The sequence below is a fragment of the Cheilinus undulatus genome, linkage group 22 (genome assembly GCF_018320785.1).
Source record: "Cheilinus undulatus linkage group 22, ASM1832078v1, whole genome shotgun sequence".
Classification (NCBI taxonomy): domain Eukaryota; kingdom Metazoa; phylum Chordata; class Actinopteri; order Labriformes; family Labridae; genus Cheilinus; species Cheilinus undulatus.
Window position 1 is genome coordinate 12,731,677 of NC_054886.1, and position 14,066 is coordinate 12,745,742.

The 14,066-nt window shown below is 39.6% G+C and overlaps 1 protein-coding gene across 2 annotated transcripts; it reads right to left on the minus strand.

Annotated features, from left to right (window-relative positions):
- Positions 1–562: 562 nt before the first annotated feature.
- On the minus strand, positions 563–12,732 carry man2b2 (mannosidase, alpha, class 2B, member 2). 2 transcript variants are annotated; one of them, XM_041779954.1, is made up of 19 exons: positions 12,495–12,732; positions 12,192–12,338; positions 11,872–11,977; positions 11,604–11,776; positions 11,047–11,162; positions 9,223–9,400; positions 8,935–9,133; positions 8,662–8,852; positions 8,368–8,539; positions 7,802–7,938; positions 5,483–5,760; positions 4,381–4,572; positions 4,057–4,300; positions 3,860–3,970; positions 3,589–3,781; positions 1,765–1,908; positions 1,530–1,642; positions 1,295–1,412; positions 563–1,181 (listed from the first exon to the last, which is right to left on the minus strand). In XM_041779954.1, the coding sequence occupies exons 1-19, from the start codon at positions 12,627–12,629 to the stop codon at positions 1,078–1,080; spliced, it is 3,051 nt and encodes a 1,016-aa protein (XP_041635888.1). In that variant the 5' UTR covers positions 12,630–12,732; the 3' UTR covers positions 563–1,077. The 2 variants fall into 2 exon arrangements, with proteins under 2 accessions (XP_041635888.1, XP_041635886.1); XM_041779952.1 differs by having other exon boundaries at positions 1,765–1,920.
- Positions 12,733–14,066: the final 1,334 nt, after the last annotated feature.

Below are 14,066 nucleotides of genomic sequence, written 5' to 3' on the forward strand. Positions count from 1 at the left end.
ACGTGACGTATTGGCACAAGAGTTATCATCTTAGCTGTGAAAGTTCCTCTTTACTTCAGTAACTTCTTTTAAAAATCAATATTAGATGTTGACTTTTTTCTAATGAGGTGCTAAACATTTTCTATTAAAAAAAATCCCTATTTTGATTGTGGGGACTTATTGTTCAGCCTTTTGTGACTGTGTGAGAAGTGTCAATTTAGGCAATTACAAGTTACTTAAAGGAGAAAAATCAACTGCACACTATGCAGTTGATTTTCTCCTTTTCTCATGTGATGCTTTACAAAATTTAATAAATCATAATACTTCCCTCAAAATATACAAAAATGGTAGCATACCAGTGTTAATATTCTACATAATGTTGATTCTTGTAGCTGTTATGTCTCTTATTCTGAAGCATCATTTAATGACACAATTTCAAACAGCATCTTATTTTAAATGCTGGCCTCTGCCCAGAACTGATCCTGCCCAGTGCACACAAAATGTGTCCTATGTTTATGAATCAATATTGGTGTTTTCACCTTTCTATTTATTAAAGAAGACAATAATGTCACAAGTTAAGGAATTTAGAGACTTAAAAAAAAACAATCTTTATTTCTTTATGTTTTATAGTGGTTTTGTAGGTTTCAGTCAGTTTTATTTAGGCTTACTTTTCTCCTTCAAACCCTTTCTATGGTGATAAATCAAAAATTGAAAAAGAAGCAAGTATGTCCAAGGCATCCATGGCACTTTTAAATGTCGAAGCAGCTTTCACAGGAATGAATGGATCATCAGGTTTGAATTTTATCATCACTGAGAGAATTCAAATCCCCAACATAAGACAAACTTCACCACGCTGTTGATTGGCATGTGCAAATAAAATCAGAAATTCTAACGACAATATGAAAAATTAACCTTGTGGTGTGAGAGTCACAGGGACTTAAAGTGGGAACTCTTACACCTTGTCAACACACCAGTGCTTTCCAAAATATTACATGTGCAAAAAACTGCATTAATAAAGAGTGCAGCAAAGGCGGAAATTTAAAAGCATTGTGATAGTGCATCTAAAGGTCTTCACAGAAGACAAAAAAACAGCTCAGCCTAAAAATTCTTTGTGGCAAAGTGAACAAAAAAAGTCCTGATCTCTTTGGGTGAGATGGTGACAGTGAAGGCATCGTTTCCACAGCTAGAACAGCTCCTGTCGTCTGAAAAAGAGACAACACGGACAACAAGGTGTGTCAAACAATAGATTAAAACGTTTCACATAAAGCAAGTCTGTTTAAATGTATTCAAATGCCAATGCTTTTTTTTTTTTTACTTGTGTTTAAATTATCCATCGTGTTCCACTTCCACCTCTTTAGACTGTTGATGTCCCAGGTTCCTGTTAGAGATCGCTCCTCCAGCACTTTTACTTCCCCTATGCCCCGCAGAACTTCCTATTCACACAAGAAACAACCAGTGAAAAAGGACGAAATAACAAAAAAGGAGAATTTCAAAATGATGGGAGATTTTTCTGAAACGTGCTGTTATAAAGAAATATGTCATTGTTTCACCTTCATGTTTATTGTGACTGGCTTTGAGAGCTTAGGGTCTTCTCCCTCCTCAAAGAGATGCATGATTCTCAACAGGATCCGATCGTAGTCTGGCTCTGAGTGCAAATCTTGGCCTAGATATCAAACCATAGGTATTACTCTTCTGTATTGAAAATCCCCACAAAACCAAACTATCTAATGAATGAAATATGAAATAAAAACCCGAACCGCTGAAATCTTAGTAGACGGGGCTGACCTGAGTGGACATTGCTGAGGTGAACATTGTGGTTGGAGCTGTAGTTCCATCCTGGGATGCTGAAGCTGAGCAGGTGCAGGTTTGGTGGCAGGACCACAGAGCTCACAGGAAAACCTTTTGGTTCCTTCTCCTTCCAGGGCCTCTCTGAAATAACAACTATAAACTTTGTAACCAGAGCCTGACTGATACAGTGGATAGCCAATGTAATGAGCTGCTATTGGCCAATTACAATTATATCTGTATCTTTTATATATATATATATATACACACACATCAACAGGACCACATCGAGGGCCAATATTTTGTATTTTGCCAATTATCTGTATCTGCATTTTATTCCATCACCAATATGATTAGCTAATTGAAAAGTCAGCTACTATAGCCGGATCCCAAGTCTCTTATGGACTGGTCCTCGGTCCTACGGATCCGCTCGATCCGGAAGTAGTTTCTGATCCGCCATTTTAAGGACCATCCCAAAGACCCTTACTGGGATTTAAGACCCAACCCATAAGACCAAGGACTGAAATTTGAAGACCGATGAGCAAAGACACATGAGAGCAGGCTTCCCGGAACTCTTTTTACTCAGAGATATCACTCTCTGATTGGACGCTGCTACACAGTAAATGTCAGTGAAACTTCACAGCACCAGCAGAGATAAATAATAGAGGAGAAACAGAGTTTATAACAGACGATAAACGGACTCAACGGACTCTCAAGACAATATAAACATCAGAAGTTTTAAAAGGCTCAATAACTGATGGGCTGGGATTTTCAAAAAGTGTTTGAAATATGCAATAATAGTGAAATATTGAGAATATATTTAATAAAATCAATATTAAAGAGTGAATCAGTATGGAGTTTAATATTTGATTAGTTTTCTGATTCACCTTCAAACATAAAACATGTTAAAAGCTCATAAAATCAAAAGAATCAGATATCCACAGTCTCTCCATGAGTCTCTGGTGGGCGGGACTAAGACTCAAGGAAAAGACTCACGCCAAAGACCCAAGCCATACAACAGTAGAAGTGAGACGCACCTAGAGTCTCTGCTGCATGTGGGTCGTCCCCTCTGGCTCGCTCTCATCTAATGCCCCGCCCACAACGCTACCTGATTGATTAGAACGTAACATGAGCTAATAATCACGACAGCCTATTGGGCTTTAAAAACAGAGCCCAGCCTGAAGAGCGTTCTCCCGTGCTGCCTCATGAAGGAAATGCAGCGGAAATCTCTGAGGATAAAACATTATGATCCTTCACATGGAGGGTCTTAAAACCCCAGAATCCTGGAAGCAGTGTCTTCAATGACGAAGTCAGTCCAAGCTCACATTTAAATGGAAAATGCCAGAGAAGTAAACTTCGTTTCGGCGCTGTGTACATGGATGGGGTTTATTAAGATGTTATAATCATTCAGAAGAGTGACGTACATCACAGATGGACAGGTGTTAATGGCATTAAGGACCTTGCTGGCCGGTGGTCATTTTTGGTCAAATTTTGACTCGTTTCAAATATGGTTGATTTTTGGCCCGAAAAGTGAAACAGGCGGACCTAGCCTAAGGGCCCACATTGGATAATGATTGGTCTCACCAGGATTCAAACCCCCCACCCTCCTGTACCCAATGTGAACCACTGATCCATCTAGCAAGTCTGAAAAGACAATAGCGGTGGATCCCTACCAAAAATTATTATCTGACGAAGAAGAAAAAGATGAAATGGGTAGCCGTGCCAGTTACCAGTGGATCAGTATCAGTATTGGCCTCTAAAGTCCAGAATCTGTCAAATTTGAATGCTTAATAACCTCAAAATTAAACAAACATTTCTACTTACGTGGTTGGTCAATGGGCATGATGACAGGCCTGTGCTGCAGCTCAATCCCCTCTCTCTGGTAGTGCTTGGAGGTGGTACTAATGGAGCCTAGCATCATCCACAGAGTGGGCTTTACCACTGAGCTGTCATTCAGGGTCAGGTTGTAGCCGAGGTTCCAGGGTAGATTGTTCCAAAGACGGCGATGTAGCATGACCTGGGTGGAAACACAGGTTGTTAACAAGCCTCTGTTGTGATTTAGTTGGGTTTTCTCTTCATATTTTGCGTTTTATACCTCTAGTTGTCCATTAGCTTGACTGGACACGCCGTGAGCTCTGTCACTAACCAGAACCAGTCTGCTGATGTCGTCCTGGATGTAGGCTGCCCGAACCATGGGGAAGTAGTTCTTCAAAAAGCATATAACATTTTTTTTAAATAAAGCCAGATGAGTTTTAGATAATTAAAATCTATGATTTTTATTCAACTCCTTACTCGAGCTAAGGTGTTATTAATGAACTTCCTGTATGGCCTCTTCATCATCTGATAGCCATTATCATCCGTGTACAGTGTCCTGTTGTTCTTCAACGAGGAGCTGCTTCGGAGGACAATCTCCGTGTTGAGACGTAGAGGACCCAGAGAATAAGTCTGCTCCAGCCTGTGACACCGAAGCCTGCTCTCAAAGCATTCTGGGACACGGGTGGTGATGGAGTAGGCATAGTCTTTATCACTTTTCTCTCTGGAGGATGAAACGGTGAGTTTTAATGTGAAAATGAAACTAAAGAAACCCTGATAGATTCATGAAAAAAGGTTACCCACCTGTAGAAGAGCTGTCTGATTTCTGTCATGATCTTTCCGGGGATGATCTCCATTTCCACGGCTTCGTACGCCTGCACGGCTGAACCGTTAGCGCTGAAGATGTAGTTGTCAGAGATTGGACCTGCTTTTACATCTCCATTGGCATGGTACTCCCAAAAATCCTGAGTCATTCTCACAGTCCTTTTCTCAGGACTATAAAGGACGGCAGAGAAGGCAGGCTGTTTATTATGTGAGCGTAAATTTCAACTATACATTTTAAAGTGTGTTATATCTGAAGCTTTTTATTACTGTTGAATAGAATCTTGTTTCTTTTGACAAGCTAAAGTTTTTTTTTACCCTGCATTTATTCCTCTAGTGCTTTATTTGCTCTTATAACCTGCTGCTTAACACTACTCTGTGACATATCAGGATAATATCAGCACATTGGTCTGACTTTTCATCAATCTGAATCAACAAATAATAAAAATCACAACCTAACTATGGAGATAGATACAAGAGGCAGGACGTCTCTCAGGTTGTGAAGCGAGAACTTCCTTTCACAGGTGATTAGACCGGTGACGCCTCAGGGGAGGCTGGACAGTGAGCTACAGCAACCCAGAGTCATCCCCCTCCATCCTCTTAACACCCACCATACCAACACAAAAACCTCTTCTATTTGACCACATATCTACCACATGGCCATAACAGTCCAAAAAACATCCCCACCTTCTAAAGAATATGAAAAACAGCAGAATTTCAAATACAGGAGAACTGACCCACTGGTTTTTGTGGATTTTCTAATATTTCATTTGAGACTTATTTTTTGCTAAAGGAAGAAGTGACTCAACATTATGAGCTCTAGATGTTGACACTACATGGCCATCTTGAAATACACTATCGTACATTTTAGAATATTTTGTAACAGGGAGGTGGTGGCCAAGTGGTTGCCCCATGAGCAAAGGCTGTAGTCTCCAGGAAAGCAACCTGGGTTCTGACCTGTGGCTCCTTTCCCACATCATTCCCCACTTTCTCTCCTGGACATTGACTCCACAATACTGACTCTCTAATAAAAGGTATAAAAAGTAAAAGTAAAGTAAAGTAAAGTAAAGTTCTAGTTACGTACAGATACGTGATGCTGTGTAGTAGATTTGTATCCTGGTCAAACATCAGCTTGTAACATTCACTCAGAACAGGCAGGAGCCTCCTCCCCGTTTCTAACGAGTCGTCAGTGAATCGTCTCTCAAACTGAACCGCTTTAGCTTCATAAGTCCACCCGCATTTGGATCTCCTTGAACATTTCTTCTCGGAGAACTTGATCAGGTATTTCCTGTGCTGCAGGCCTCCAAGCTCAACCACAATGAAAAGATCGTAGGTGTCATTGGACATTGCTGACCTCTGAATCTGTGGCAGACAGACAGAAACATGGTTAAAGTCAGTATTGCTAACAATTTGTTTTTGATGTGTAAGAATTACAAACCCAATACCAAAAAAGTTGGGGAACTATGTATAATGTAAATAAAAACAGATAGCAATCATTTGCAAGTCTCTCAAACCCGTATTCTATTAACAACACAACATAAACAATATGTTAAAACTGAGACATTTTACCATTTCATGAAAACATATTAGCCAATTTCAAATTTGATGGCAGCAACACATCTCAAAAAGTAGGGACAGGTCCATGTTTAACATTGTGTATCATCCCTTCTTCCTGAGCTACAGTCTGTAAGCATCTGAGAAGTGAGGGGACCAGTTGTTTGAGTTTTGGGAGAGGAATGTTGTCCCATTCTTGCCTGAAGTAGAATTCTAGCTCCTTCTTTATCCGATTTTTTTTATTTTAAGATGTTTTCTACAGATGAAAGGTCTGGACTGTAGGCAGGTCAGTTCAGCACCCAGACTCTCCTACTGCTACTTCTAAATTTGGATTCATCTAACCACAGAACAGTTTTCCATTTTGCCTCAGTCTATTTTAAATGAGCTTTGGCCTGGAGAAGATGGCAGCGTTTTTGGATTGGATTGTGTTGACATGTGGCTTCTATGCATGATACAGCTGTAATCTGCATTTGTGTAAGGCATGGGTGTTGACAGACAATGATTTCTGCAAGTGTTCCTCAGCACATGCAGTGACTTCCATTACAGATTCATACCTGTTTTTATCCCAGAACCGCCTACGGGTCCAAAGATCACAAGCATCAAATACTGACCTTCAAACTTGTCCCTTGTACACAGATTTCTCAAGATTCTCTGAATCTTCTAGTAAGATTCTGCGCTGTAGATGATGGGATCTTCAATGTCTTTGCAATTTTACATCGAGGAACATTTTTCTGAAAAGTTTCTACATTTATTAAGCACAGTTCTTTTACAGATTTCTGAACCTCTACCGATCTTTACACACAATGGTAAACATGGCCCTGTCCATACTTTTTTGAGTGTGTTGCTGCCATCAGATTAAAAATGGGCTACTAATTTCATGACATGGTAAAATGTCTCAATCTCAACATCTTATATGTCGTTTATGTTATACTGTGAATAAAATATGTGTTTATGAGTTTGTAAATAACTGCATCCTGTTTTTATTTGCATTTTTACAACTTTCCAACTTTTCTGGAATTGGGGTTGTATGTCTGGAATTGATGTTCATAAATCATTCTACCTGATTAAAAAATAGATAAAACCATAAAAAATATTTCAAACAAAATTCTAATTAAGGGCTTAAGGCACAGCCTTTGTTATTTCATTACTGACAGGGATCTTTCTGTCACAACCTCTCTGAGTCTGGTAAGGGAAGTAGCTAGCTCATTGTGGCTAATGTTAGCCTTTGAATGCTCTAACTTTAAGCTAACATTAGACAGATATTGCTGTGAACTTACCCCCTTACTGCCACAAATAAAAACAGAAACCAAAAGAAAGCTACAGTTTTTCTTTAAGATTTAACATTTTTTTTCTTTTAGATCTGCTTTAACCTCCTGAGACCCAAGCTTTCATTTGTTATGCATTTTTGATATCTTATACATATTTGGGGTTAGTAGGAGCTGATCAGTACAACTACACATTGTTACTCAACTACAAGCAGTTTTAAAAAAAACTGATGTCCTCATGTGAGGACAGTGGGTCATCGTTACTGTAAAATAAACGTTGGATACATCCTTAAAGAAAAAAAACATTTTTTCCCTAATTTTTACACCTACATATATACTAACTCTCAAGGTCCACATTTCTTAAAAATGTTCCGCTTAAATCTATATGGCAGCCATCTTGAACAGACACTGATAATTGTAATGAGCTTTTGTGATCACAGGAGGTCAGACAAAGTGTCCAGGAATAAGGCTAACAGGTCTTAGTTCAATTTAAGAGTAAGGGTACAGGTAACCCAAAATCTAATGTCCTCATATGAGGATGCCGGGATGTTGGAGGTTAATAAAAAGCAGCAAAAATGCGTTACCTGTGCGGGAACAGGATGTCCGTCATCGTCAAAGACGGCTGCAGAGGGGAAAGTTGCAGTGATGTTGATGATAGAGGTGATGTTCCAAGCTAACGGGTTGTAGACGATGACATGTTGCTCCAGTGGCTGATGAATGCCTGTCATGAAGGGATATATTCAAACAGAGGGTAAAATGTTCAAGAAAACAAGCTAATCTTCAAGCTAATGCTAGCATTTAGCTTGAAGTACAAGTTATTCTTAAAGCTATTTTAGCTCTCCGTGTATTACTAAATGAAGACAGGGTGGATATGCTTTCTCTTGAGGGTATATTTGTTTCCCTTGTGTGAGAATAAGATATGTTTGTACAAGTTGGAGGTAGTTAGCCTAGCTTAAGAAAAGACAGATGAGGAAACAGCTAATTTAGCTCCTACCTGTTCGAAAATCTTGCCATAAGTGAGGCAAGCACTCACGTGTTAATTGTTTGTTTAAAAATGACATTTTAATGCACAATTTCTAATTTAAGGAGGGGCTGTGTATCAGTATTAACATGATAATGTTAGCAGAATTGTCTAGCTAAGGATTTAAACCTTTTTTGTGATAGCGGCTGCCAAGGACGCTGGGTAGTTCGAGGTTATGAGGCAGCAGGAAGAGTGCAGCTAAAAGCTCCTCTACTCCCATCATGGCCTGCGTAAGGTGCTGCAGGTACATGTCCGCCACTTTGGGGGACTCTGTGCCAGTGATGCCATCATGGTGTTGGACCTGAAAATACATTAAAAATAATATTTTGAGTAATAAATCAGAATTTGAATCTTGAATTCTAGATGTTAATAATCTTCTATAACAAAGAACAATGATGAGTTTTCTTTTTCTTCATGTTTTACCTCTGAGACAGCCCAGCGAAGTGCTCTTAGTTTTTCCAGAGCCCAGTTTTTAGCCACTGGCCCATCAGGGAAGCTGATTCTGTATCTGGTAAAAAGAGTTTCTGCTGCATGAAGCTGGGAGCTTGCCTGCCTGGCGACTCCTTTTAGCACATTTCTGGAGGCGTAAAACCCTGTCCACGCCTGGTGTGACTCTAGAAAATAAAGCCACATTCAATTATTTGCACAAAAAGCTGACTTATTCTTATTCTGTGAGCTTTGTTTTCAGACTCTCACCAGTGGAATAAGGCAGAAAATCTTCACTCCCCCGCAGCTCCCAGGTTAGATTTGATTGGTAGACGGCTTTGAAGTATTCACTCAGAGTGGCATACTGCACCATCACCCCAAACTCTTTACTGTTCTGGTTGATGTATTTCATTAAAGGATCCATGTTGTTGAACTGGACGGAGGAGTTGTAGAACTGTTTGTCACAGCCCTGAGAGAAATAAAGTTGTAAGTATTTTTTTTTATCTTGGCGCACAAAGAAATAGTATGACAACTGTGCACTTTTTGCTTTTTACTTACCCAGGGCCAAAGCACATGGTTCGTCCTGAACCAGGCCGCCCTCTGTTTGATGTTCTCCACCATCGTCTTGGCATAGGCGTGAAGGGTCTCCTTGGTAACAGGGAGGCTCATGTTGGGGTAAATCCCATCTTTAGGGGGATCAGGAAACAAGGCAACTCCATTCCAGTAGAAACCAGAGCTAAAAAGAAAGAACAGGGTTACCTTGTGGGGAAAATGGCTGTTTCATAAAGCAACATTATTTTACCCTTTGTAAGAACAATTCATTTAAAAAAATTATTAGTCCCCAGGGGGGACTAATAAGAAAGAGCACCCAGAAACCCAAACTTTGACTTGTTAGCTTTACTGTTGAGAGTTCCCAAATGTTAAAAATGTTTTTTTTTGTTTAAAAATGTTTCAACTGATTCACAACTGGAAAAGAGAACAAATACTCAACAGTCACTCTATCAGGTATATCTATTCAACTGTATCAACACAAATATCTAGTCAGCCATGACAGCAATCAAGGCAGTCAGGCATGTGGAAATGCTAACGTTCAAGCTCAGCATCATAATAGGGAAGAAAGATTATTTAATGATGTGCATAAATGCACTGGTTGCTACCATGTGACTGGCTGATTGGGCATTTGTGTAACTGAGTGGTTGCAAAGGTGCAGTTGCATCTAAAAAATTAGAATATCATGCAAACGTTAATTTTGTCCTGTGATTTGATTCAACAAGTGAAATTTCCATAAATTCTAGATCATTCATAATAAAGTGAAATATCTGAAGACTTTTTTGTTGTTTAATGATTATGGCTTACAGCTCACAAAAATCATAAAACACACTATTAACAAGACTAGGTAAAAACCTAGTATATGGCTGACGGCAACTATCTGGGATGCTTGTTGAAATGCCCGACTGAAATGTGTGTTCTGGCAGAGTGATTTTATCATGATTGTTATTAGTTCACGGCCCAGAGGGCTTCGGTGAGACTAGTGACGTCACCTCCTCCTGCACGTCTTTTTGCTAGGCAGCTGTCCCAGTCTTCAACTTTTCAATGCTCCACAGAGGAGCATTGAGTTGGCCATTATTAGCTGGGCCAGTATGGATCGTGATTTTGTACACCTGATTACGGTGCAACACCAGGATCTGAGGTGTTTTGGTGTTTTTCTCCACTTTTATATCCAAATAGCGGTGACCATGACACCTGTGGAGACCGTTATTACCTGCCAGTGGATCTCCTGTGTTTTCCTACTGTTTCCCTTTAATGACCATCCTCAGGAACAGTTCCCTCAGTTGTTCTGACCACAGTGGATGTGTTGGATCCTCATACCAGCTCTGCTTCATGCTGTCACATACTCTGGCTTTAAACACCGCTCTCTGACGTTGCAGACTCCGTGTTGGTAGACGTAAATAGCCACGCTATTTATAGCCTGCACCGTCAATTAGTACTTTCCTCTCTGAACTCATAACTAAACAGCCCCACACTGCTGTGTTTTGCTCTGACAGCAAAGGATCATCTGATTATTCCCTCTGATTGCTGTTTTTGGGGACAGCTCAAAATATTTTACTTTGTATGACATGAATCTAGAATTCATTGAAGTTTACCTTTTTGAAGTAAATCACAACAAAAAATTAACTTTTATATGATACTGTAATTTTTGAGATGCACCTGTGTATGTAATAAAGTGATCAGTTAGGGTATTTTTAATCATGTTGAGTGATCTGTCATTTCTAAAAGCTAATTAGGAAAACAAAAACAATTATCTAGAAATAAAACTGTTATTGTAAATAAATAACACCAGAGAACCTGACATCAACCTATAAAGAGTACAGCATGGCTTACCTGTTGGAGAATGGCAGGTATGATGGGGTACAGTAGCTAAACTGGTCCATCGTGTGAGTGAAGAGCTGTTGCTTCTCTTTAAGAGATGGAGAGCCTCTCCATACAAACTGCAGTTTCTGAATGAAGTAAAATATAATGTTCAGTTACAATAAAAATGATTTGAGACGCATGACTGAAAAAATCAGAGCAAATCCCATTCTGGTCAATGTCAGTGCAGATACCGGTGTTTTTTTGTCACTTCTTCTGGTGTAGGACTCCTAATGGGCCAACATTTTCTTTCACGTTTGTTCAGGAAAACAGATCAATGTTTGTCTAACTTGTCACTTTGTCTTCCCTCTTATATGATTCAGCTATTACCAGATACAAGCAGAAAAATGACTGAGCACAAAAGAAAAACACTGGTAACTGTAGCTGCTCCTTCCACATCATTTGGCCGATACTGATGTTTGTAAACAGGGCCAATATCAGCTGATAACATTGTTAAACCGATGCATTGGTGTATCTTTAAAAATTATGATAGCATGTGATAGCGGCTCCTCTTGGTTGTCCACTCTTACCTTGCTTTTCTGCATTGTGTCTTTAAGGTCATAGTCAATGCGGGAGATGAGGTGGGCATTAAACCCAGCCAGAGCGAACAGGACTGGCGTGGTGGCCGAAGCTCCAAATGGATCCACATGCCAGGAAAACTGAGGCCTAACCCCAAACGTCTCATAGAGGAAGCCATGTCCCTCTGAAACAGCACAGAAATGCTCAGGAGAAACAATGCCCTACTACTTCATTACATTCTCAAATAGACATTTATGAGCACAGGAAGTATGTTTCTACCTGTCATCTGTAATATCTCATCATCTAGATCAGTTACAGCCTCATCGTGCATCACCTGGCCCCCGATGATGAACTCCAGTCGACCCTCTTTTACGAGCTGTCTTACCTACAAACCAAACCATAACATGTTAATCATTAACAGTGCATTCACTTCAAATACACAAAGCACTTAAGTTATATAACTCCTAATGGTAAAATCAGCCAGAACCATGATACCTCAGCCTCTGCTGGACTGATTTTGGCCACTATAACTTTAAAGTAGTACTTAGAGTCTATTTGGGATTGTTTAACCAGTACAGTTCACTGGCATAGCCTCTTACTTGTTTCTTATTGGAGTCTGTGGCCACAGTGTCCCACCACAATCGGAAAAATTCTTGCTCCACAGCGATGAACCTGCGATCTTTAGCTTTTGATAGCTCCTCAGTCACACTGGTGTACACATTAGCAGCATAGGCGTGCATACTCTCCTGCGGAAAATACAGAGAGAAAGTGGAAAATCACACACGTATGACTCCCACACATTACAAAGGTAAAACTGGCTTGTTTAAGCCGAAGTCGTGAAACTGCACACTAAAAGTTTTCGAAGTTAGCTCCTTATTTAGAACACGATGCCAGAAACCTACCTGAATCGTGTAAACCCAGCCAACATCCATGTGGCTATGAGGGATTACAAACGTCTGAATTGGCTCATTTTCACCTGCCACTCTATTAGAGTAAACGCAAACAAGAAAAGAGACCAAACCGGCTAAAAATGTCATGATTTCACCCAAGCAGGATGGCAAAAATGCCTCGAATCATGCCCTAGAGTTCCGTATTATTGTTGTGCTGTAGCATGTGATTCTGACGTCTCACTTTTCATTGACTACGGAAGCCCTGAAACGCCAAACTAGCTCGCTGACGCGTGGGTTTAGGTAACCTTTAAACCGGAAGTTTTCTGTGTAAACACTGTGTACATTTAGAGGTGAGGCTGCTGCAGCCCATGCAACTTTAAAATGTCTAAAAATAAGAAAATAGCGTTGATATTTGGAGGGTTTGTGACGGCTGTTGCAGCTGCGTTTTATCCCATATTTTTCTACCCGCTTGCCCATAAAGATGAATACAGTAAGTGTTTGTTATTTCTTACACAATGAGACAAATTACTGTGTAGCTTTAGCTAAATGTCATGTTGTGTGATGCTAGGTCCGTGGTTGCTAGCATTGGGTTCTTAACTAAATGCGTCTTTACTTAAAAAAATAAGCTACGAGTTTCAGCTAGCTAGTCAATTCGGCTATCTACCAGTGTAACGTTTCAAAAAGTGACCATGTTAGCTGGTGACAGTAAGCCAAAGCCTCTGCGGTTGTCGTAGTTGAAAGACAGAAAATTTCCCAACTAGTAATGCTGCTTTGCTTATATTTTCTTTAAACACATTTATGATGAGTATTTTTAAATGCTTAATTTACAAGTGAGGTCCCATTGGTAAGGGAGTACTTCAGCATCTTTTGACAACCACAGACGTATTCGACCGTAAGAAACCAGTTTACATGGTCACTATTTAAACCGTTACACCCCTAGCTACTCTTGACATATGTATGCGTCAGAAAAATGTTATTTTCATTTCCTCCCTCAATTTTCTAGTTTTTGTAAGTTATTTTTAAATTAAATAAATTAGAAGTGGGCGTATACTTTTACAAATTAGGCATCACAATTACTAATTGAAAGCTGTTGAGGAAAAGAGTGATTTACATACACAATTAAAGCAACCATTACACTTTTAATATGATTATAAATAAGGCTGAATGATTGGGAAAATATTCTAATTGCGATTTTTTTCCCTTTTATTGCAGTTGTGTTTTAATATGCGAATATGTGATAAATCATTCTATATGATGACCAACACACTATGAGCTAGATTAAACTAAGACTTTTTTGTACAGTGTTCCTTTTCAGTTTTCCAATGTCTTATTAATATGTTAAAACCAACTCAGGCAAAGACTGAGTGATGCCAGGAAAATCCATGTAGCTTACCTTCAGGGGTTGTGGTTTCTCTGTATATCCTGTGCACCCACTTCAGCTGCTGATCAGTCCTTTTAGAGTGAGCCAGTTTGAGCCTGCACAGATGAAAAGCTGCATACAATAGATTGTGGGTTAACTCCATCCAGAGTTAGAAACAGTGCAGACAAAAATATACAAGCTTGTTCTTTGCAATGACTAAAATC

Excerpts from the sequence above, each read along its gene's own strand:
- man2b2 (XM_041779952.1), bottom strand. The coding sequence starts at position 12,629 with ATGACATTTTTAGCCGGTTTGGTCTCTTTTCTTGTTTGCGTTTACTCT. Across the intron at positions 7,939-8,367 it reads CAGCCGCTATCACAAAAAAG|GCATTCATCAGCCACTGGAG; the intron begins GTTTAAATCCTT and ends CCTTCATGACAG. Across the intron at positions 1,643-1,764 it reads CCTCAGCAATGTCCACTCAG|GCCAAGATTTGCACTCAGAG; the intron begins GTCAGCCCCGTC and ends TTTGATATCTAG.